We start from the raw sequence: 24,743 nt of genomic DNA, 5'->3' as shown, positions 1-24,743 counted from the left end.
AAGTGTGTTTTTCGACCTCGAGAAGGCCTACGACACCGCTTGGCGGTACGGGATCCTCAGTGACCTCAAGTCATTCGGTGTCTCGGGTAACATGTTAAAAACTCTTGTCAGTTACTTGTCAGAAAGAACGTTTAGAGTGAGAGTCGGTGGTGCACTCTCAAGGGTTCACGTGCAAGAAAATGGCGTGCCACAAGGTGGTGTGTTAAGCTGCACTCTATTCATAGTTAAGATGAACTCCCTTGGGAAGGCATTGCTACCTACAATCTCCTATTCTATGTATGTAGATGACGTCCAGATATCCTATAAATCATGTAATATGTCGATCTGCGAACGTCAAGTCCAGCTTGGTGTCAAAAAACTTGCCGGCTGGGCAGATAAGAATGGTTTTAAATTGAATCCTGCAAAAAGTTCCTGCGTTGTGTTCTCCAGGAAGCGTGGGGTCCATCCGGACCCAGACATTCATCTTAATGGCGTGGCGCTTCCTGTGAACAAAGAGCACAAGTTCTTAGGTGTGGTGTTTGACCACAAACTCACATTCATTCCCCACATCAAGGAACTTAAAAATAAATGTCTCAAAACAATGAATATACTTAAGGTTCTCTCCCACCAATCCTATGGCTCCGACAAAGAACTCTTGCTTCGCTTGTACACTGCTTTAGTTGGGTCTCGTTTGGACTATGGCAGTGTGGTATATGGGTCAGCGACTAAAACAGCGTTGCGAATGCTTGACCCAGTGCTACACTTGGGGCTTCGTCTCGCCTCGGGTGCTTTTCGCACTAGCCCTGTCGAGAGTCTGTATGTCGAGTGTGATAAGTGGAGCCTTGAGAACCAACGAACGTACATGGACTTGATATATGCTTTTAAAATTTCATCACTGAATAATCATCCTTTTTATCCTGTCTTTAACGATACATCAACATCTCTGCTCTTTGTAAATCGCCCATCCGTTCCTCTGCCCTTTTCACTTAGAGTGAGAGAGCGAGCCTCGGATCTCAGTGCTTTGTTTTTAGATGTGTACAGGTCATCCTTTTCAAACAGTTTACCGCCTTGGCAAGCTCGCCCTGTGTCGTGCGACCTTTCTTTTATGAGACTTGACAAAAATCGTGTACCACGAGCTGCAATACTGCAGCACTTTCTGTCTTTGCAGTTTAAATACACATATGCAGAATTTTAAAGTGACGCTTCTAAAACCTCCAGTATGGTGTCGTGCGCTGCTCATGGTCCTAATTTCAATGCAGCGAGATCCATGAGCTTGCACACATCAATTTTTTCAGCAGAAGCGTATGGAATTTTACTGATTGTACGACACATTCTTGAAACTCAAATTCCCAATTCTATCATCTATACAGATTCTTTGAGTGTTGTTCGCGCACTGTCATCGCACAAGCCCCCAAAAAACCACAGAGTTTATCTTGTATTCAACACTATCATGTCCGTGTATGCACAAAAGCAGGAGCTGGTCCTCTGCTGGGTCCCAGGGCACGCAGGGATCGCTGGGAACGAGTTGGCAGACAAGAGGGCCGCTGCTGCTGCACTCAGGAACACTGTAGACATTACAACCAGCGCCGGATTAGGAAACTTCGGGGCCCGGGGCTACTGCGTTCTTGGGGCCCTAATGATGATGATGATGACGATGATGATAAGTATTCCGCTTGAATGTGGGAAAATTTAATGTGCGAAGCCCATGTTATGCTCTCTGATCAGCGATAAATTATACATAATTGTACGCTTTCCGGCAACTAACAGATTTCATAAGGCGTAATAGTTAGTATTGGTTGATTGCCGGTTCATCACAGATTCACAATTAATCGAAGCGCCGTGTCGGCCTGCATACGCCATGGTACAGAAGAGTATTTTCTTACAAGAAGCACATTTTATTAGGCCTCTAAGGTTTTACTTTTATTGCAAAGTTCTCCACCTGCATTATGGGAGGGCTCAAAGTCCGCGCAGGCAGCTGTCACTCTCAGACATCTGCCAAATAGTTGGCTGCCACGGCTTCCGGGCCAAAATCCTGTAGGTTACCCGCACAGGCGAGAAAGCACGCGGCGGTTAGAACACGCGCCGCGTTTGAAGGAGGTCGGGGGGGGGGGGGGGGGGGGGAGGGGGCTTAGATGTGTCGCGCAACGCAACCGTCCTATCGGAGCACGATTAGCCCAAAGACGATAAGCAGGAAATGTGGCTTTTTGGGCTGGGGGGCCGTCCGCTTCGTGCATGGGTTTGCGCATGGCCATCGAACTTTCAGCGGCGATGAACTTCTGTTGCGCAGCTGCGATGGTCTTGCTAGTCGGCAAGCCGTTACACATTAATGGGTCCCCTTTGGGTTGGAGAGCGACAGCTGAGCACGAGAGATGGCATCAGACAACAGTTTAATGGGAATAGAATGTCTGCTCACGCCCGCGCCGCTGCTCCCGTCGGTGCCGCATAACAGTTCCAGCAGTCAGTAGTTCGTTGTCGATCGGCCGGGTCGTTGTTTGGTCGTAACTGGCAGTGGAAACACGCTGCAGCTTCTCGTCTAGATTCGGGGTCAACGACGGAGGCGAGTATGGATGAACCTGTCGTTTTCGAGTCCTTAACTTATCTGCCGCGTCCACTGCTTTTCCAACGCTTCTTCGGTGGTTCGGTGGTTCCTTTCCTCCTGCCGCCGCGCTCACCGCGGGACCAGATCTGCGGGCCACCGTTTGGTCCGAGCCTTCCGCCGACTCATTCCAAAGCGAAAAGCGCCCACAGGGACAAATAGCTTACCATCCCCGAGTAGCGGCGGAGGTCTGTTTTCAAGACGGCATCGAAGGGGCCGCACGCAGGACGCGTTTATAAGTGGACACAGCTTTCGTCATCCCGAAAAGAAACGGACGTTGTTGTTACTTTGTTTGGCGTCCACGCCTGAGCTCTTCACCCCGCCTAGGCCTGCTGATTCCACATCTCGAAGGGAGCCGCTGGGGTCGCGCTGGCCCGGCGGCCTCTGCGTCCACACGGAGTGGCGCCTAGAAAATTACGCTACGAATGGAGTTGTGTGGACATGTAACTTCCGCAACGCTTCTTGATTAGACAGCCGGCAGAGGCTGCAGCCCAGAGGCGTGGGCTGAAGCCGAACGACCCCGCGAGTGGCCTACACAACATTTGAATATTTAAATAACCATATATACGCTGGCTATTCAGCGTGAAATATCGAGTCGATATCAATCACGCTTATGCGATTCAACTAATCCACTAGCTTTATTGAACGGGTCGTCATCGCAATGAACTTACTTGTCAAGCGCTATACATTGAAATTTCTGGCACAAACTGTGTATGAGCCGGTGGGGCACTGCTTAACTTGTCGATAATTACATATAACGTCCCTCAGGCTTAAACAATTTACAACGTTCTTCAGACAGTATTTCATTATTCTCATGCCTGACCCTTTCTTATACCGAAACAGGCGCGTGCCGAAACGTCTGCGTACTCAGGTGTCCGTGTACCGAAAAGACTACCGAAACGACCTGTGCCGAAAAAGACTGGAGCCGAGCTCGGGGACTTTTTATGTGGCTTCTTAGGCCCGGTCAAGCTGTGTACCCACGACTTTTGGTCCAAGACGTCTTCTCATAAATCTGGGGAAAACAAGGAAGAGGAGTAGAAATAACTAAATTAAATTGAAATGGACTCGAAGGTCGTCAACCATAACGTGAGGGGCCCCCCACACCTGTCACGAGTTAGGCAGCTTTGGTGTGAAGGTGAGGTTGAAGCTGCTACCTTCAACTTTCAACGCGAGCAGCGAGCACACTCAAAATATTTTTTTCATATGATCGAGCGGGGCCCCTGACAGCTGGGGGCCCGGGGCTGCAGCCCCCGTAGCCCCCACCCTAATCCGGGCCTGATTACAACGATACCCTACACAGACCTCAAGCCTCACATAAGACAACACCTGCGCAGAACATGGCAAACACACTGGGACGAACAGACAGACAACAAACTACACGTAATAAAGCCACAGTTGGGACGGTACACATCTGACTCACACAACAGACACACAGAAGTCGCCTTGGGTAGGCTACGGATAGGGCACACGCATGCAACTCACTCGTATCTGCTGACGGGATCTCCTAGACCCCAGTGCAGCAGGTGCGGAGAGGCCCTATCCGTAGTGCACATACTAATAACATGCAAGGCACTTCACACAACACGACACAAACACTTCAGAGAACTCTACAGACAACATATTCCCCTACATCCATCGTTTTTTCTAGGTGACGATGCCATTGTTTCCGTGAAACGTGTGTTTGAGTATTTGTCAGAAGTCAAGTTTTTAAACCTCATTTCCTATCATGCATAATCAAACTGGCCCTATACACCAGCCATCACCATCATCTTTAATTGATTTTACTATGTTCGGTTGACACGTTTTTTTTGTAACCTACCTTTTTGTGCTAACCACTTCACTTCAATTAATAACCTTGTCTCTGGCGCTCTTTGCCCTCGTTGGCCTTGCGCCATTAAACACTTACCATCATCATTAGCACTGCCAGAAGTCGAAAACAGTCCCGCGTCGGCGTCAACCTCCGACTGTCAAGCGTGGCTGGTGGCGTTTAAAGCGATTTCATTCTGCTCATCTTTCATATGCTAACGTACCAGTTAGAAAGAAAGAACGGCTTTAATGACTCATTGGACGCCGTGTACGGGACGACATTGGATAGGGAACCACCGGAGATAGGAACTTGCTAAATGGCACTTCAGCGACAGGTGAGAGCGGTTGGGCTCTACGAAAGATAATAGCTGAGTGAAGTCACAAGCAGCAGTAATTATCCTTCGCGGAGAGAGGGAAAATGAACGTTAAATAAATCGAGGAAAAGTTTCAGAGAGGCGTCCTCATTCAAGGGGTAGAGTCGACAGTCGTTTCCTTCAAGAGAAACTGATCTTCCAGGCCTGAGCTGGCCAAGGCTTTCTCCCAAATCTCTCTGGAAACGTGTAGGCTGGGTGGATCTAGGGTGGGCTTGTCGCAGCCGCCTACTGTGTGTATGAGGTTCCCAGGCTCCCCACAGAAGCGACGAAATGGAGAGAATTGTGTCCCGTCAAAGAGGTGAAGACTGATGATGTGTGGGAAGGTGTTAATCCGCAGTGCACGGAATAATCTTTCCTGGTTATTCGCTAGCGATTAGTGAGGGAAGGAATACGTTCTACGGGAGAGCCTATGTGCTAATTAATTTTCTGGTCAGTGAACAGGATGCATGCGCTCGGGCTCGGCTTCATCAGCGCTGGCTAAGCGGGTCAAATGTCCAGCCACGAGGTTGGTGATCTTGTCTGCCGGCGATACCAGTATGAGCTGGTGCCCATACAATCCTGGCTGGTCTCGTTGGTGGTCTCTGCTTGTTCATTCGAAGTGTTGTAACATGCAATAGACTGTTGGCAAAGTTGCGCCACGCCGTATAAGAGTGTTATTAGACTTTTGGTGGCCCTTTGGCTAAGCGCACTTGCTATCGCCTCTTCCTCAGCTTGGAAGGGGCTGTGTTCGGGGGTTGAGATGCTACACCTGTGGAAGGCTGCAGAATGGTAGCACGAAGAAAGAGAAGGTATCGGAGAATGCTATCGGGTGTCTTTCGCATCAAACCAGTTGATCGTTCCTTTTTTTCTTTAAGTTTAGTTGCTTCCTAGTCTTACCTGATATATATACACATTTTGAGAACCTTTTGGTGAATATAAGACATGCATTAGCCAATTACCTAGTTTTTAACTTCATTGCGAGATCTAAATCTTACGCGAGAAATAACATAAGAGCGCAATACGTGCATAAAAAAGGCCTTTTATAACATTCAGGTGGTCGACACATAACTTTCCGGCTATTTTGTGCGGAACTAAATTTCCTGATTGGTCGAGAAAGAGAACGCTGCAAAATTTACAAATGCCAAGGACCCCAAATCTATCGTGTTTGGTCCAACCCTCTAATCCGCCTTAACTGACCCGCTAATTCCTCTAATCCATATTAATCAACACCACAGTCCCACTAATTCACATTAGTTCATTCACTCATCTCACTAAACCACCCTAGTCTACCCGCTAATCCGCGTTAATCGACACTTAAATCCATGCATTGAAATGCAATCGCATTACATAAAAGTGAAAATGAGAACGCCCCAATTTTTTTTTCAATTCTCATGTTCTCCTAGGCAGTAACGAAAGGACACAACGGCACTGTACAAGAAAAAGTGATGGTGACGTAGAGAACTGTGAGTGTCTGTGTCTCAGTGCTGTTTTTATATAAGTGCCCACTCAAACTAAAATAAGTGGAATATACGGATTTATTGTTGATGGTGTCCCTGAAGGCCTTCACAAGCAGACACGGATGCATTCGAATTAACAACATGAAAACTTTACACGATTTTAAGCCCACTGCAGATAGGAACCATAAAGAATACCCCATGATATGTTGCCACAGAATATGCGTTCTAACTTAACTTATTGTAAATGCAAAAAGATAATTTGGGGAGATGGGCAATACCTAAAGCAAACTAATAGTGTATACGGACTTTACATTAAATTTAGGGTAATAATAAGATGAGAACCTTATGGGCCTTGGGAACTGCAGACTATGCAAAATATTGCGTGGTGCCGACTGACGAATGGTTAAAATATCTTCGGATGCAAGGTAGGGTACCGGGATGGAAAACTAGAAATCACAGTTTTGAGGCCCCGGAACCGGTTCGGAACGGTTCCTTCAATTCGTTCCGGTTCGGGTTCAGTTCCAAAATGGCGAAAAAATACGGTTCCGGTTCAGTTTCGGTTCCGGGCAAAAATTCGGGTTCGGTTCCGGTTTTCGGTTCGGTTCCGGTTCCGGTTCGACACCCTGGGTGCTACTCCCTGCCACTGCGGTGCTACTCCCTGCCCAGCCACTGCGACTCGATATCCTTATCGAGTGAACTCATTCTCTTAGATAGAGAAACAGTTCAATGACGAGTGGAATGTAATGATTTGAAAGTTGATTGGTTATTTTGATTACGACTTATAGGAACACAAGTGGACAAACAGTTTTTAGATGTTCTTTATAAAAATTAATAGGGGAAAAGTAAAACGGAAATCATTTAACAATATTTGCGGTTTGCTAAATTTCTTTCTGCGGTAAACCTCCATCCGTTGACCCCTTATCCACAGAGCATGATGTGGAGTGCTATCCTGTGGCAAAAAAAGCGCCATTATCCGCGCTGGGAAAACGTGTAACAGCCAGATCTTGAATGCTATGAATGCCGGGCACCTGCCGACATAAATCACTGGGTGTCAACATTTTAGCTTGTTAGGCGGGTAGGCGGGTAGGTTGCTGATGTCCACTGGCGTCAAAGTACGAATCATCCAAGATGTGTTGTCGGTAGAGTCCTCGCCTTGAAGCGCATGGCCCTTTTTAATGTTTTTTTTTCACAAACAAGTTTATGCAACTTGACGGGCCCAACAAATCAGGCATTGGGCTACTGTTTTCGCTATCAGTTGATGTTTTGAAATTTTCCTTAGGGAATAGGATGCCAATTTATGCGCGAAAATTTCGCCTAACTTTCTAAAGCTGCGTTTCATTCGAACTTGATCGGTGAACGAAGTCCGGGACCTACACCGACTAGGCATTTTTCCGCTGCCAACACCTAGCGTCCACCATGCCGAACTAGAAACTCTGGGCAGGCAGCCCCCCAGGAGAGTTTGCAGTCATAAAACTCGAGCACGATACATCCTCGTCGCTTATTGCCTCCCCTTACCCACCCGTCACTCCGTTATTCCCACGTGAAGCCGAATTATTGCAGCAGATACATATTCCTGAGTCTTCAGTGGGCGAGGGGCCTTTTTCTTTTTCTTGCTTTTTTTCTGGTGTCACTCTCCGACTGGAAGCCATGGGCTCACAGCGCGGTCAGCCCGAAACGCTTTTGTAATTTTCGTTTATAAGCATTGTTGTGCACGCGTACGAATTCCCCTATAGACCTGCGGAAAAGCGTGGATAAAAAGACGCCGAGGATACCTAAGCATGTCTTTATGAGATGAGAGCGCGAAGGCGTTTCTTTTGGCTGGGTTCGCCGACGAGCCTTCTACCGATGTCGATTGTAGCCTACAACCTCGACATCGAACTCACTGCACTTGCATGTTGCAGAATCACCATCTATGATGCGGTAAAAGTGCCTCCACAGAAGCTGAACGTTAAATGATACTACGGGCGAGATTTCTTGCGCACGCGCCGTTCTTTGGGGCTTTTTTCTGGATCCACTTGTTCCGGATTAAATGGAACTTAAAGCGCGCATCACTTGACGTCAAGAAAACTCTTTACCTAAGCAACGTTCGCCCAAATCTTTAATATGCGTCCATAGTAGGGGATCCGCACACGCAGCTTCTTATCGACAGTTGAGAAGCCATACAAAACCATGCCGCACGATTCATAAGCGGCATTTACTGGCTCCCAAGAAGGGGTGGATGATTGTTCGATTAACCTATTCATTAATCAATTAATGCATTGCTCGCGGTTTTTTTAACCAGTTTATCGGTTCAACTTGCGTAAGGAGAGTAGTAAGTAGACTAGATATCAAGCCTCCCAAAACGCCCTACAAACATATTTGACGGAATTGCCTTACTTAGCAACAACACATTGTTATAATACCATGGTTAAAACCACAAACGCATGTAGTGGCAACGAAGATGAGAGGCGCCGGCCTCGCGCCTTCGAGAAATATCGCAAGCTAAACATGCGTTCGCGTCACGCCTGTTTCACGCGAGGGTATTTTTAGCCCACCTGGACAGCCCACCTGAACAGCCCACCTGAACATAAATACACAATAATGTCTCAAAATGTGAAAATGTATATATTATGATTTTGACTCCTCTGTGTTGATGACCTGAAAAAAAAAAAAAAAGGTGACTGCGAACGCGAAATCTGGTCTCATTCTTTTTATGCCTTCTGTGAACCACACCAACTCATCGATGAATGCCAGTCGAATGGGATTGGAATTTTAATCCATGCCCAGCCTTACTCCCAAGCAGTACCTCAGAATAAAGGCGCCAACGAAGATCTTTCACTACGCTGAGTTGTTTTCAGTCTCACTTTCCTACGAGATACGTTTTTTTTTTATCACACACCGCTAAACAAAGAGGTATATCTGCTACCACTAATATATATACCCGGGCGTCGCGATAATCCATTGAAGGTAAGAGAAACGTGCGCGCGCACAACCCAGATTCCTTTTTACTCCGCACAATACGGCAGTAGAATCTGCTGCCTCTTGGCGTAATTCAAGTTGCTCCTGATGTGAGGTTTCCCGCTGCACTCCATGATTATGTTTGTAGATGAGATTGCACTCAACATTTAAAATTTCTATTGGTGTTTTTGAAGTGCTAGCCAGCGTGCTGTATTGTTCCCTACACTTTGCGCCCCGAGCTGTATGTACCGTTTACTGGGCGGAGCTCTATTCGTGGGCGCTGTGTAATCCCATACTCTTTCATAAAATGCATGTTTAGTGCTGTAGTCATACAGTCAAGTGTGGAGCTACGCAATATTTAGATGCCATGTATTTTTCCTAAAATTGTTTTTTTTTTCACCTTTCATGTATGTGTGGGAAAACTTGTATTGTATATTCTTAGTCTGTCCCCGCTACTATAATGCTAGACGGGCGATGTAGATACGTAAATAAATAAATAAAACACGCCATATCCAATGGGAACCGAGAGTACGCCATGGTTTAGCCGCCTTGTGGACGCTTTTTGCGGACGCCAGCCGGATGCGCGGTTTCCTCGACCTGGGAAAGTAACGTTTACTCGTTAAACAATCTTAACGGAATTTCTGCGAGAATTTTTCTGGTAGCCCGTAAACATTCTGGCAGCATTAGTGACACTTACGAACAAAGTCCTCCTAGATTTTCTTACGCGACCTATTTACTGTCTTGAGACTTCACATCAGGCTTTTATTGTAACCTTTCTTTTTGTTCTTCTTGTTTCGCCTCTTTCCTATCCGTTTTTAGCAAATGCAGCGTCTTTTTCTTTATGAGTAAGCTTCACTGCAGTAGAACAATGCAATGTGAAAAACCCAATTTTAGAAATTGAGTTTCTTGGATTTGCGATTTTTTTTTAGAGAACTAGCCTTAAGGCGCTTACGCATTAAAAAAATATGCAGCGCTACTAGAAGGCAGAAGCAAGTTGAGGAGTGCTTGTTTACATTGACCAAAGCGCCCGCAGGTAATGGCGGACCGGCAGCGCGGGGGTGATGGGTACGAGAGTACCGCATGCGCAGATCATGGCTGGAAAAAGATGACTTATAGACAAAGGGTGAGGAGCCCGCTGAATTGTCGAGCATGCTCCCCGGCCTACGATTAGAAGATGTTTCCCGTCTTTCTTTCTTCTGCGTTTTCCGGAATTCAACCGCCTGGCGACGGCTCTGGAAGGGACGGCCGTGCAAACAGCATGTCCAGCTCAATTCCAGCAAAGGTCATTTTGATGACAGGCACAAAGGCCTCCTCAACAGCCCGGAGGTCCTTGACCTCGTCTTGCTGCCTGAGGAGCTCGACAAAGGAGGTGAAGAAGTCGCTGCGCTCAATGTGACGTGGGGCCACAAACAGGGTGTCAATGTCAGCTCCTTTCGTGTGCACTCCCAGCCTGTACGACCCGAAGGTGTAGATTTTCCCACCCACGTTTTCAGCCACACTGGCAGGCATGTTCTTTTTGATGCTGACATCGTAGATCCACTGCTTGACGAGCTGGTTAATCTTGAACAGGACGTCCATCCTGTGTGCCAGTTCCTCCTCGGACTCGATGAGCCCGAACTGGCGCAGCGTCTCCTCCAGCTCCTGAGTCCGCTGCAGGTCGCTGGCCTTGGGCGGCGCCGTGCTGATAGCCGACGTCATGCCCAGTGTCTTGTCCACCACCCCCACCATGGCGCTGCCCCCACAGGTGGCAGCCGCCGGCTGCTGCTGCTGCTGTGGCTGCGGTTGCGAGGTGCCGCCACCCCCACCATCCGACGGGGGAGGGTCCCCGCGACCCCCCGGCGCAGGGACGCTCGACATGGTGGACGTGGCCGGCGCAGTTGCGTTTATCCTCAGGTCTTCTTTAGTCCCCAAAAGAGCTTCATGGGTGAAAATTACGCGCTAAAACGCAGCACGCATAGAATTTAATTCAGACCGTCTGCTGTGCAATTGTGTATCGTAGCGACTTCAAGTAGCGAAGTGGAAGACGAAGACCAGTTTTCGGTATAGTCCCTCAAGCTCCACTGCTTCTTGAACCATCCGCTAAAACTGCAAGCAAAACGGGAGCTGAGGTCAAAGGTGCCGCGCATTCACCACCCACTTCCCAAGCGGCTTCCGTGCGGTGCGGAAGTGTTAAATACAAGGCGAGGGCAGGTACTGCCATTACTGAGGGCGTACTGGATAAGTGGCGAGCACACGCCGCATCTAAAAGAATGCGTGGCGCTGACCCTAGAGCACACACGGACAACACAGGGCAACCCGAGGAGGGCCACCACGAGGCGAGTGTGACCTGATGCACGCGTGATGCCCGTGTCTGTCAAATGGTACGACATCTACTGTGGGATTGTCCCGGCCTCATACCACTGAAGAACAAGCACAAAGGTCCCGGAATTGTCTAATTGGAGGAGGGAAAACCCCACTCCATAACCTGCACGCAGCAAGTACGGCCATGTCATCTCTTCGTGGGAGTTCATGAGCGAGGCAGACTTGACCGGACGAATGTGGCGGCCATCCCACACCCCTTTCCTCTTTCACTCTTACCTAGTGCTCCGGGCTTTCGGATTAGTCCGGAAATATCGGAAAAACACTCACCGGTGGAACTTTGGACAATAGACCCCTTTCAAAAAGGCGTCAACCCTGTGCGCCGCTGGCAACACTGTGTGCCACCGCCATTGTGAAGGAAAGTCTCGCCCGCTCGCTCTTCGTGAGGTAGCATGGCAAGCTCTTGTGAGATTGTTTTTCCCATTACCGGGTGGAAGAACAATTTATCCTGCCTACCGCCACTCAGGGAAGAGAAACTTGTCGAGTTTTACTCGAGCAGGTCGGCCACCGAAAGAGGATTCGAGAGGTTATAACTTCAGCGTCGAGTCCTACGTGCTTCCGTCGACGGTGAGGACGAACAGCTCCCAGCGAAGGTAAGGCTTTTTCCTTCGCCTTTGCGACTGTTCAGCCGCCGCAGCACAAGTGAACGTGAAAGATTCTTAGCATGGTCAACCGTCAGGCCGCGTTGTTTTTTTTTTCCTCTCGTCGTGTTCACAGCGTGACAACTGAAGCATTTGTAGACCGTGAGCAGCCGATCGACTGAAAGAAACATTGCGAGAGTTACTTGCGCTTCCGTGCAAGCGGGGAGCTTAATCCTGGGGCGTGCTTTCGACGTCGAACCTAAGTACGCGACTACACGGACAGGAGAGCCGGGCGGAACTGGAACAGTTGCCTCCCGCTTCTGGCTGATCTGTGACAAAACGCTTTTCGAGTCTTCCGTTTGGCATGCGCCAGCCCTGATACGAGTTGGGGAAACGCTGTGCTGCAGCGCGAAAGCACGAGCACTAGAACCGTCATAACAGCGTTTTTTGCGTTTTTGCTTTGTATTTGCAATGTGATGCCTTATTTATGACAGTGTAAGTCAACACTTTGTTGTTTCAACCATACAGCCTTTTACCCGCAACCATTTTTTGTTATATTGACTGTACTGTATTCCTTTGCTTGTTTTCCCCCCTACAATAATGCCCGTGAGGGCGATGTAGGTGCCTGTATAAATAAAAAAAATAAATAAATAACAGCGGCCTTTCATTTGCTACGTCGACACTTGGTTAGCAAATGGGGATCGCGCCTGTGAAGCAGGGAAATAAAGGCTCGTTCACACTTGCGACGAAAGAGACGGGCATTCTGTCGCTTTGACGCGCGGCGATCATTTTTTGTCGTTTGGTTCGGGCCTATTTTTGTGGCCGTGACAGAAATCTCGTCGCTTTCGTCGCAAGTGTGAACGGGCCTTAAGGATTTAGAGGCAAAGGGGGTTGAGCAAATGAAAAGGAGGAAGCGACCGTTCGAGCGAAAAAAAAAAAGATACTGTTTAGGTAGTGCGGCCTTATAACATACCTCCATTAACAAGCAATGTATGCTTAGGGGTGCATGTTGCAGCTTCTGGGTTTGTATCGGTTGTTTCATTTGTAACATAAGTTAAGAGAACTCCTCACATTGTGAACACTTCTTTTCAGCCGTGGACTTGTGTTCGTTCGGGCACAGTGCCACCGGAGCAAGAGAAAGACGGCCCCACCATACAGCGTGATAGCCGCCGTTGGCCAGCACGGAGAAGTGGCCGATGGGAGCTGTGAATGGCCTGTAGGAAAGGTTGCCTGCAACCACCTGATGGGTATGCTGCGGACTGTTGCCCTCCTGCAGTCCAAAGGCTTCCAGGAAGCACCCCAGCACATGGCGTGCACTGACTTGCCGCAACAGTGGAGGGTGCCCCGTGACAGTGCCATCAGGGGCAGCTCCATCCAGGGCATTGACTGGCGGAGCGTACGGGAAGGCGGTCTGAGCGTCCCGAAACTCGCCCGGCCGACAGAGCGCAGGGCACGTCCACAGACTGCAGAACAGCAAGCAGCTGCCAAGGAGCGGCTGTGCCAAAGGATGCTCGCACGGAACCCGAACAATACCTTTGCTCGGGGCCTGCTGCTGACATCAGGAAGACCGAGCAAGGAGACAAAGTACGGCCCGGCCCCAGCAGCGTCCCCACTTGCCTACCAGCAGGCACTGCTGCCGCATGGTTTCAGTGCCCAGTTGTTGGGCATTGGGCCAGTGTCTGCGCCGTTCACCCAGCTGGTGCCTGCGGCAGACCTTTTCAAGGACGCGCTGCCATGGCTACCAGCTTCCCATCGGAATCCTTGAGGTATGCCGACGCACTTCCTGGCATACATGCCGAGATCCACCGAGTCGTTTCCACGTGGGCACTCACTTCTGTTGCCGTGTCTAAAACAATGCAACTCCTTTTCTTTATATTTGCTGGCATTTTGTCTGCCACAGCATGTTATTTAGGTTTCACACACTACGAAGGAAAGTTGGACATCCACCTCAGTGCAGCCATACGGCTACAAAGGAAATCTATACAGCTTTCTCAGAAACTTCGCACTTGGAAGAAACATTCGTCCTGGTCCAGGATTCAAACCTGGGACCACTGCTTAACCAGACCAGTTGCTCTACCAACTGAGCTAACCAGGAGGCTAGCCAATTGCAGCGCAAGAGCGAATTGATCAACAACTCGAAGTGATGGACACGTGTTAATCGACCAGTGTGGGTGGTTCTGGTCGATTTCACCCACTAGTCACTACTAAAGAAAATCTGAAATCGCTTGCATTCAATTGTGCTCACCTTGTCTTTATTGGTGAACCTTAGCACACAGAGGTTAGTTACCGTTTTTGCCTGTTTTCACTTTTTCTCAACACCCTGCAGAAGGTGGAGACATCGCGGCAGGCATCGCTGGCCCTGGAGCGTGACACGCGGCAACAGTCCGACTGCGCAACGTAGGCAAAAGAGCGGAGCCTGAGACTAACGTCCTCCAACTTTGGCGTTGTGCTGACGCGGAGGGAGTGGTCTGTGAAAGGCCTCCAGTCACTGACAGCGAGCAGGGACCTTTCGCGGGTGGCTCCGATCAGGTGCATAAACTCAGTTGTAATGATAATGTGGAGAATGTAACGTATTTAAATACTTCAAAGACATACTGCAATAGGTTTTTTTTCTTACTGGTTTTTTCTTTACTGTGCACATGTATAATGTTTCTTGAAGTAATTCTAATTTTAAGTTTTGTAATTTATTGTGGGCTGTAAATTTTGCAGCACAACTGCGAAAATAAAAAAAAATGCTTAAGAATTCTGTCCATTGATGTTGTGCCGTGTATACATTCGTAATATTATGATGACTGCTGTGTTAAATTACAAGGTAGGTTTGGTGGGACAGTAAACCATTCATATGCCTGGATGAGGGAGGTGGGATGCCTTTAATGATAAGGAGAAGTTAGCCTGGCAGTGAGCTTGGATTGCTACTCCATATGGAGATGAGAGGGGCAAATATGAGTGAAAGAAGTGCAGACACACAAGTGAACACAAACACTAACAATGCAGATAAGCACCTAAAAACTGACAGATACAGGAACACAGACAGCGCATTCACGTAAGCAACGATTGGAAGCTTTGTGGAGTTGTATGGGGGAAGGGGAGGGAGGGCAGCAGGCTATTGTGCTGTTCACAGGCGCCTCATGAACACAATCTTTGTATTTCTAAGCAGATATTTTCCTCCACATTTTCTGCAAATGCAAAGCAACTGATGACAATTAAGTCATCTACATTACTCGGTGTCACTGCATTAGCCACCCTGTATATAAGCTAAACTTCCCTGCACTGCCAGGCTAGTTGAACAAGCACATTTAAGGCAGGCGAGTACACCATCTATTGCTATTTGTATTGGGCAGCACTGTGACATGCTGTTGTATGTGTATTCAGGCACGGCATCTCCAACGAGCCCATGGCTGCTAAGCTCTATCAGAGGTGCTCCGTACCATGGGGCATGACGTGACAGTCCTCCCCTGTGGCCTGGTGGTGAACCCCACCTTTCCTTGGCTCGGTGCATCGTCTGACAGGCTCGTCTTCGACCCAGCCGAGGGGTCGTATGGGGTGCTCGAGATAAAGTGCCCGTACACCCTTCGGGACAAAAAGGGGGATGAGCTGGCAAGCGGCTCTTTCTGCAGCGAGCTGACAGAAAATGGCCCAAGGCTCAAACGAGACAACTCCTATTATGCGCAAATGATAGGCCAGATGGGGGAGCCCGCACTAAGCTGGGGCGACTTTGTTGTCTATGGAAAGGATTTCATTCTCATCGAACGAATTCGGCTGAACCGCGTCGAATGGGAGGCTATGAAAGACCAGCTCAACTACTTTTATTTTAACACCCTTTTGCCGTTCCTGGAGACTGGCAGTCACGAGGCTGCCGTTTAGTTTTCTAGCCTCCAAGTAGACTCCTTGTACAATCAACAAAAAGAACTTACAATGTGGCGGCGCTTTATTGCACTGTGTACAGATTCCAGCACACCTCCCTTTGCGTTGCTGGAACCAGCTTGCCAGATAGTAAAAGTCGCACTCTTCATAAGTGGCATTTGCGTCCAAGGAATAAATTTAACAATAGGCCAGTTTAATCTCCCTACAAAGTGGCTCAGTGCGCTGTACTGCTGAGCCCAAGAACGCTGGTTCAATTCCCAGCCGCAGAGGTCACTTTCCAGATGGGGGCGAAAACCAAAATTACCCAAGTGTCATAATTTCGACGCACATTCAAGATCCCCAGGTGGCCCAAATTAATCCAAAGCCCTCCACTACAGTGCGCTTCATAGAAGCTCAAGTGCAGTGTCAGCGCATTAAAGGGACACTGAAGTGATATGTAAACATTACGGGATTACTAGCGCAAATTGTATTCCGGAGTCCCCAGGCCATGTTTCGAGCACTCTAGGCGCGTTTACGCGATTTTATTTAGTAGAAAAACTAATTCGAAAATGCTGTCCTCCTCTCTTTACGCTCGCCCATTTTCTGTGGCGTTTTCGTGTGACGTCAGGAGGGGATGAGCTGGCAATTGGCTGCGCCACGGCTGCGCTACTGCACGGCTCCCCGGCCGACAGAGTCAGTCGGCCCAGCGTTTCGTCCGCCGGCCGCCGGCAGGTCGTCGCAATCAAGGAGGTTAAAAAAAAATTGCTTGGTCGCAATTCGTTCGCTTAGTTGAAACGAAGCCAGGACACGTTTGTGAATGGAAGAATGTGCCTTTCTTTACTTGGTTTGTTTGTACACTGTATCTAGCTCCAAGTCAAGTTCGCTTCACACAAGTGCTGCACAAGCGCACATGCGACGCTTCGCTGACTGGTACGCCAGTAGGAAAATATAAGGCCTCTTGAAGGCGGGAGAAGAGTCAGCGAAGTCAACATAGGTACTAAGGAAATAAAATCAACTGATATTTTTACCGTACAGCGTAAAACTAGGGCGCGGGAAGCACTTTTTTGCGCTGGGCGAACAAGCACAGCGGTCAGCAGCACGACTACGCATCTGCGAACGCTTTTCCGTCTACGAAATGCAATTGCTAGACGTGACCTACTGTGGAAACTCGGGCGACGCTTTCTGCACGATCGCAGTACAACAAATAGTCACCTAAGCTGCTTGAAATGCCAAAACTAAATAAAAGTGTAAACCGGTTGTACAATATATACCCTATATTAGCAAAGCCTTCGCATCCCGCTCCGTGGCTCGGTAGTCTGGGGCGCTGGGTATGTCACCGCAAATGTTTTGCAAGTCACGAGTTCGAATCCCCGCGGGTATGTGCTTTTTTTTTTTGTAAGTTAACTTTTTTGTTTTCCGCCGATGTTTTCTATATTGAGTTCATCTTTTTTTGGGCCGCAACGTTCATGGCTACACGAACTAGTTCACAAAACGCGCAGGCTGGCACATGCATGGCGCGCTAGCGAGTTCTCGTTGGCATGCTGTTGCCATAAGCACCGACTGCTTGCAGGCAGTGGGCACAGGCCAGAATGAACAGACCCTTGGCCTGGTGCGAACACGCTTTTTACGATACAGGCATGAGGGAGGCAAGCTCCAATTATGGGGGAAAAGCGCATGACATTTGGGCGTCTACGGGTACGCGGAGGGCGTTCATGCACTGCGTAGGTTTCGGCTAGTGAATGCTACGATTCCAAGCCGTCCTAGGAGGCTTATCTTTATGCATTTTCACAGCTGACAACATGGCAGAAGCGCGGTACGATGATTACTGAGTCATTGAGAATGCCCATCCAACAACGCCACCGGTTGTGTTTTACAGAACCGAAACCGAAACCGAAACTTGTTTGGTTGCTCACCTTGGGCATCGTCCAATCACGGTGCCCGCTCCTCCTAACGTCACAGCTTTAGTTGGTGCGGCCGCCGCAAACCGCGCATGGTAGTTTTTCTTCTTTCGCGCTTTGTAAAATAATTACCGATTTGTCAATCGTAAAAACGATGAAAAGTGTGCTAATTTGAGCCAGTCTACACAGTGCAAGCAAAAACGGGAGCTTGACAAATTCACTTCAGTGTCCCTTTAAATCCCCAATAATAACTTGTGTCTCCAACACACACGGTGGCACTTCTCTGAAAAAGCAACTTTCTACTTCAAACAAAAGTCAGGCACTCAATGGCTACTGCGTGTTGGTCCACTGTGCAGTGCATAAACAGAACTCCATAATGCGCATTTGGAATGCACACTGCAGCTAACTGCCTTCCGACTCTTGCATTATAGCCGACTGCCAGTTGCTGAGGGTAGCACAAACCACCCACATCTGATTAGCCAACGGGGCCAACGACATCGGAACAGGGCGATCAAATATGTGGTTGCACTTGATACGCTGGATTCGCCTTTCCACATGTATCCGAAGTGCAGCAATTTCCTGGGTTTCTTGAGTCTCCTCGGCTGTGAATTGCTCTCTTCGAAGGAAGGGTGGAATATTCAGCTTCACACCTATGTCCTCCAAAAGGTCATCAATTCGGAAGCCCTTGTCTGCCATAATGGAGTCCCCTTCCTCAAACTCTCGCTCTAAAAAACCACTTCGTATCACACATTCCCTGTCTGATTCCCTGTCTGATGTGCATTCCGTGAATAGCTCGGAAACAAACGTAACGTACCCATGAGGAGCCACTCCGACCAGTCCCTTGAACGTGTGTGTTGATTTATAGTGAGAGTATAGGCCAGACTGCGTCACAAATGATGATGGCACTTCGCACCTGATTTCTGTTGCATCAAGCAACACGCGCGTGGATGCGTACTTCTCCACAAAAGCCCAAGGCATTGCCTCGTCAATAGCTTTCCGCGACAACCATAAGGTCAGCTCTCCCAGCTGGAGGTAGATGAAATCCACCAAAACAGAAAATATCCGAGACACTGTGCTCATGGAAACATCAAACAAATGTCCGAGATGCTGGTGAAAGATACCAAGGCGGAGCTTCACGAGGACCATGAAAAACTGGTTCTGTATGCTGACTTTTTGTGGTCTGCCCCTATAACCTTCGTTCTCTGTGGTGCTGTTGTTGTGATGGCGTATCATATTTTCGCCGTTGTCGCCAGGGTCCAGGAACTCGAGCAACTCTTCAAAATTCTCGTAGTCGGGCAGTCCAGTGTAAAACTGGATGTCGTCTTTACTTTGCTTGAATTTCTCAATTGCGAATGGCTCATACTCCTCCTTCAACTTTTGCAAGCACTGCTGGGCAGTGACTAGCTCATCTTGAAGCATGCTGAGCTCCAGGCTCTTTGCTTTGAGCTTCTCTCTTACATCTGCTAGCTCTGACTGGGCACTAGCAAGTTCAGCACGTGCCTGGCTTAGCTGGAAGGCCTGCGTTGCCAGTGCCTGCTCAGTGCTTGCTATGTCTACCCTAAGCTTTGCCTCCCTGTCTTTTGTTGCGGCGAGCTGAGCCTCAAGCGCAGCAATTAGTTTTTTGCACTCGCAGTGGCTGGCAGAAGTGTGCGGCTGAGACAGGTTCTCGTTGTCGTCTAAAACAACCTCTTGTAGTGGAAGCTGGTTCTCATCATGAGTGCTTGTTTCGCAACATTCAAAGTCGATGGTAGGCTGGCCGTCAGACTGTACAGGAACTTGTTTCTTTGACTTGGGGGCAGGAATAGTTCGCTGGCGGGGCATTCTTCTAGAAGGCTTGGCCGTACGGAATGGGAAAACAGACGGTACGGCTGACTCCAGGAGCAGGCGATGGCCACTAGCCACATTTGTGCAGAAATCTGTCACGAGGAAATGCGAGGAGCACACTTTGGTTGCCTTGGAGACACGAAACAGTGGCCCCTCATCCCTCTTGATGGCTGCAATCCATTTTTTCTTGAGGCCCGCATCACTCGGAAACCTGTGGTATGACACCTGAAAATAAAAAGCTCTTATCATGATGTGTTGTGTTTTTGCGCCGCAAGCGCTCTGAGAACTCTCGCGTAAAAGTATCCCCCCAAAGGGAGGCACAACACGGTGGTAGCACGAATATGAATAAAGGGTTTACAATTTTAAACCTCAATAGCGCACAACAGCGAAGCTTGTTGAAAGCCGGCAAACGTTCTGGCCAAATCTGAGGCTCATTTAGTCACGCTGAAGTCATACCCCATGGAGCGCTCGGTTAAATCAGGCAGCGAAGCAAATACATGCGTGCTCGGGGCATCATGCTAGGATTACCGGCCACGGGTGAACCACGCGCCCCCCTAGCAACACCGCGCGCACCGCGCTCAATGTAAACAAACGCGCGATAAAATATCACAAAAATGTAATTTCGAGCCTATATATGTTGTCCATGAAGCAACCGCATGCGACAATCGGACGAGAAACTGGCCGCTTGATGTAAAACGTACGTACGTACCTTTTGTCCGGATTTTTCAACGTATCCGTACTGCTTGCAAACCGGAACACAACAATGCGTCGGCATCTTCACCCACTTCATTGGAACGCATGAATGGTCATTCAAATACCGGAGATGAAAGTTCGACCGGCGCACAGCTGCAACACAGCCAGGAAGCGGCCAGCTTTTCCTGCGATACTGACGTGATGATCTAATGTCTGACAGTCCTCCATAAACGCATGTATACATGGACTCAGAGATTCCGTTCCATCACGGCACGACGACGACGCAGCGTTCCAGCAACTCGAGGTTCTAGCACGTTGTACAACAGTCCCCTGCACTTGCATGCACGCCAGCGACGGTCTTTCTTTCACCAACGCCGCCTGTATAAACATTGCCTAACGCGTGAGCGAAAAATGGCCAAACAGCCACTCTCCTGTTGCTCTCTCCTACCCTTCCCCGCTCCGTAGCCTTCCAGCGTGCTTTCCTGTCCGCCAGCCAGCGCCGCTTCTTGGAAACTATGGAAAATAGTGGAAAGTTTGTTTAGCGTTCCCGAGGCGGCGCTCCTACGCCTTCTTGTTTTTCACCATGCCTGTCTGTCTGGGGTCTGTCACTGATAACACTTCCTTTGTCACGAAGCAAAATCCCTTGCGCTGCCGCAGGCTGATGCCGGCTTTGCGCGTATCTACTCGGATCACAGGCCCTGAAATGTTCTGAGTGGGGCATCCCACCTCTATCCCCTCCGCATTTAGGTATTGTTTTGACCCCGCTGTTCGCACTCCGCACCGGTACGCACTTCTAAAATTGAGGACTGTACTGTAGAAGCGACCGGACAGCGTGGCGGATCCCAGCTGCTTATCCTTTTGTTTCCTATAATTTTCTGAAGTTTACACGCACGTGATATTATTGGAAAGTAATCGTAGAAGTGAGCGCCTGAACAAAATACGTGCACGCAATTTTTTCTTCTCTAAATACTCCAGAAAGAAAAATATCAGTAAAATAATGGCTGCCCCATCCGAAAATATCGTTTTTCTGTTAGCTATATGTCTACCCGACAATCAGTATGTTCTTACACTATTTCAGTCCGCCTCCGTCTTTATCATTGGAAAAATGCAGCAAGTATGAAGCGAGCGACACGTTGAACGAGATCCCCAGTGCGCCACAGAACTAGCTCCCCGTCGCGGCTAAGATGTAAGCAAAACGGCCCTTGAAGCCCAACAGGCAAGCTGACAGACCCACGTCGTAGAAGTGGGTGCAGCGTTCGCGACTCGCGAGCACTGACGTAAGGCGAGATGTCCGCCGGCACGCGCCACATAGCGGATCAGTGCCTGAACTAAGCGTCCCTACCCATCCCATTGAAAAGCGCGCGACGCGTCAGGCAATGTTAATATAGGCGGCGTTGCCTTCACAATGGCCGACCCGTGAACTCGCCACCGATAGCGATGGCGATAATCGAGCGGAGGCACAGAGTTTCCAGGGTTTTTGCAAGGGGTCTATTCGGATTTATCCGATAAACACAGATTTTAGAGAACAGAGCGGAAAAAATGGCGATTGAAGTTTGGACTTCACAATATCCAATAATGTATCGGCACCACTTTCCATTCGCATTTTTCTGCAATAACTACGAATGGCCACAGGTCCCGCAAGGAGGTTCCTTTGACCTCTTTCAAGTTCATTACACATGTCTAAACAAGGTTTATCTACCTAAACCAGCTCATGAAAGATTTTGCGAACTTCCAGACTTATGAAATAAGTAACATCGAATCCCTCTCGTTTTGGAGAGTTCACACTGAGCATCTGGCCAGTGCTTTCTCGCCGCGCGCTGAGGCTTCTCGGTCTACCTATTCCTAGCGCAAGCGTTTAAATGGTATTTTCTATGGTGACAATCATAACTCGAAAGCAGCGCGCTTCCATCAGCGACAAACATCTCGTAAAGTATGCTAGCATGCATTGAAATTATAGGTGTAAATTTGTAATAGAAGAAACGTACAAGTTCAGTCTAACTATTCGTGCTTGTGTGCATATATGTGTGTCTGCCATTCAAACCCTTGAGACAAAAAATTGCTGCGAACATTCTGAGGTGTTTGTGTTCAGATATCATTTAACCTGTGATTTAGAGTATTTAAAATATAGTGGAATAGAATCCGAAATCCGGAGAATTGGATATTTACATGATATCAAATACAAAGAAACACCGAAATTTCGCTTGTTAATTAACTCTGAAAAGAACCGTTCAAATTTTACATAGAAAAGGCAAAAAGGCAAAGTAAGCCGCGCAAGGCTTGAACCACAGCGAGGCTGGAGGATTTCTTTCTATGTAAGCATTGAAGGACACACCACCACGCATTGCATTAGATTTGAAATTGTTTATTTACATGTACCGTCGTCGCTTGTCACTGTGGTAGTATATAGTCATTGTCATATCCATCTATATCGTCATCTTCCTCATGCATGACTGGCGGGCCCGGAACGTTTTTTCCGCGGGCTTTTATATTTCTCCCAACGTAGAACTCGTCAGTACCCGCTAGAACCGGCGGCAACCGGCTTCGCGAACTGGGCGTCTGTAGCGCGATCTGGCTTGTGCTCCCCCCTTGAGGCGAGCGCGCACGTGAATTGTTTTCTTGTTTTTTTTTTTCAAGCGCCACGCGCAGGCTTCTAGGACAACGCCGGGCGCTTCTCGTAAAGCGCGTGACCATGTGCGCGGTAAACGACGGGAGGCACTATGACCCGGGGTTTTCTGAGGACGCCGCGCACATTACGGCCAGCAACAACATCTCCGCTGTTATTAAACTCCCAAACCCCGGAGCCCTACAGTCGTACCCGCCTATAGGCTACAGAGCCCCCCAAACACAATAAAACATTTTCATTCATTCGGGCTCCATTCACTGTGTTCACACGCATGCTTTCAACGACGCGTTTCTTCACTCATTCCCACGTTCCTGGATCGGTCGGATAGCCGCATGGGACCCCCGACGTGCGTCAAACGTGCCAGACGCCACTCGTGGTCGGGGCGCTGGTATTGAGCCGGCCCGTGGCCGTTGCCAAAGACAACACGGAACACGGTAATGATATTATTGACGTTCCGTTCGGGACATGGGTGAGCCGGTTACGCATCTATTCATTCCATTATCTGCGCCCGCCTACCGACCGCACGTGCAGCGTTTCTCGAAGTACAGTCAGAACTCGATTTAACGAAGTTTTGGGGAGTCGCGAATTATTTCATTAAACCGAGAACTTCGGTAAATCGAGTTAGGCATTTTGTAGTCACTTAATTCCCTACATTCGATTATATACTGTAGAGACAATCAGCACGTTTAGCGGCGCCGTATTTGCGACGCGTAAATGCTCCGAAACTTAAAATTGCGGCCCACGCGTATAGAAGGAGACCACGAAAACTATGTCCTTAATATAAGTGGCTCCCGGAGAAATACAAATTTACTTCCCACCAAACAAGTCGTTGATCTTTGCGTGCGCTTTGTAAGCAACGTCCGTACAGATTTCTCGTAGTTTGTAGCGCGTACAGTCCGTCTTCCGTAGTCTCGTGGGTTCGGGCAAACATCCGCAGTAGATCAAGGGCATCCATCATTCGACCCGGCCATCCATCACTTGATCTATCAGATGAATTTTTTTTGGCCGCGGGCGCCATCTGGCGAATTCAGCTCAAAATTACAACTCCCGTTTTGCGCCGCGCAGCTTAGTAAAAGAGGGACAAAAATGGTCCGCGTTGTTATCTCTGGCGCACCATTAATCGATTTTGAGACGCTCTCCATAAAATCGACCAAAAAGAACACTTCTTGAGCTGGATTTTTTAGAAAAGGTTCGTCATACCGGGACAGGTTTTTTTTGTTGGTTTCGTTATTTAGAGTCAGTCAAAGTATTGGGCTCTATTGCCGTCTGAGGTGCTATCGGAATATCTTCGTTAATCGGGACTTTCGTCAAATCGGGTTTCGTTAAATCGAGTTTTGGCTGTACAGCAAATGGCAGGGCTGCGTTCGCCGGTACGGTTAGCCGTGCGTAAAACCGGATCTATCACTCACATGTGTCTCGCGCATTAACGGGCGTCCTCTGACTCAGACCTCAGAAAGTACTGCGTTCTCAAAACGTAGATGCCACGGCACGATAGCGACATCGCAAAGCGACGAGCGGGCCGTCGGTTTCATCGCTTTACAACATCGTAGCCGATCTCTCTCGTAACCATTGTCCTCGTCGCGGGATGCCATCCCAAACCAACTACTAATTCATGGCGCAACGTCGGCTGACGTAACGCAGTAACTGGAAACCAAACGTATGTTCACATACAACATACCAAAATGGCGGCCGCCTTCCGCCGGCAAGGTGACCTACAGCTCACTTCGGTTCTTTGCTGAACGTTTTCGGAGGACATAGTTGATCGAATAAACGAGCAGCACGGGACTTATCAGTG

General features: G+C 48.7%; 2 protein-coding genes across 2 annotated transcripts; both read right to left on the bottom strand.

Annotated features, from left to right (window-relative positions):
- Positions 1-10,340: 10,340 nt before the first annotated feature.
- On the bottom strand, positions 10,341-11,131 carry LOC144160346 (poly(A) polymerase type 3-like). Its single transcript, XM_077691772.1, has one exon. The coding sequence runs from the start codon at positions 10,983-10,985 to the stop codon at positions 10,341-10,343; it is 645 nt and encodes a 214-aa protein (XP_077547898.1). The 5' UTR covers positions 10,986-11,131.
- A 7,079-nt stretch (positions 11,132-18,210) lies between these two features.
- Positions 18,211-19,435, bottom strand: LOC144160330 (uncharacterized). The gene has a single exon (XM_077691771.1). The coding sequence runs from the start codon at positions 19,225-19,227 to the stop codon at positions 18,211-18,213; it is 1,017 nt and encodes a 338-aa protein (XP_077547897.1). The 5' UTR covers positions 19,228-19,435.
- Positions 19,436-24,743: the final 5,308 nt, after the last annotated feature.

The sequence above is a fragment of the Haemaphysalis longicornis genome, unplaced genomic scaffold (genome assembly GCF_048455015.1).
Source record: "Haemaphysalis longicornis isolate Haplotype H1 unplaced genomic scaffold, Haemaphysalis longicornis Haplotype H1 scaffold_1, whole genome shotgun sequence".
Classification (NCBI taxonomy): domain Eukaryota; kingdom Metazoa; phylum Arthropoda; class Arachnida; order Ixodida; family Ixodidae; genus Haemaphysalis; species Haemaphysalis longicornis.
The sequence above is the reverse complement of the archived record's forward strand: the minus strand, read 5'-3'. Positions and strand labels throughout refer to the sequence as shown.

What these genes read in the sequence shown, in the direction of transcription:
- LOC144160346 (XM_077691772.1), bottom strand. Translation starts at nt 10,985, where the DNA reads ATGTCGAGCGTCCCTGCGCCGGGGGGTCGCGGGGACCCTCCCCCGTCG.
- LOC144160330 (XM_077691771.1), bottom strand. Translation starts at nt 19,227, where the DNA reads ATGCTTCAAGATGAGCTAGTCACTGCCCAGCAGTGCTTGCAAAAGTTG.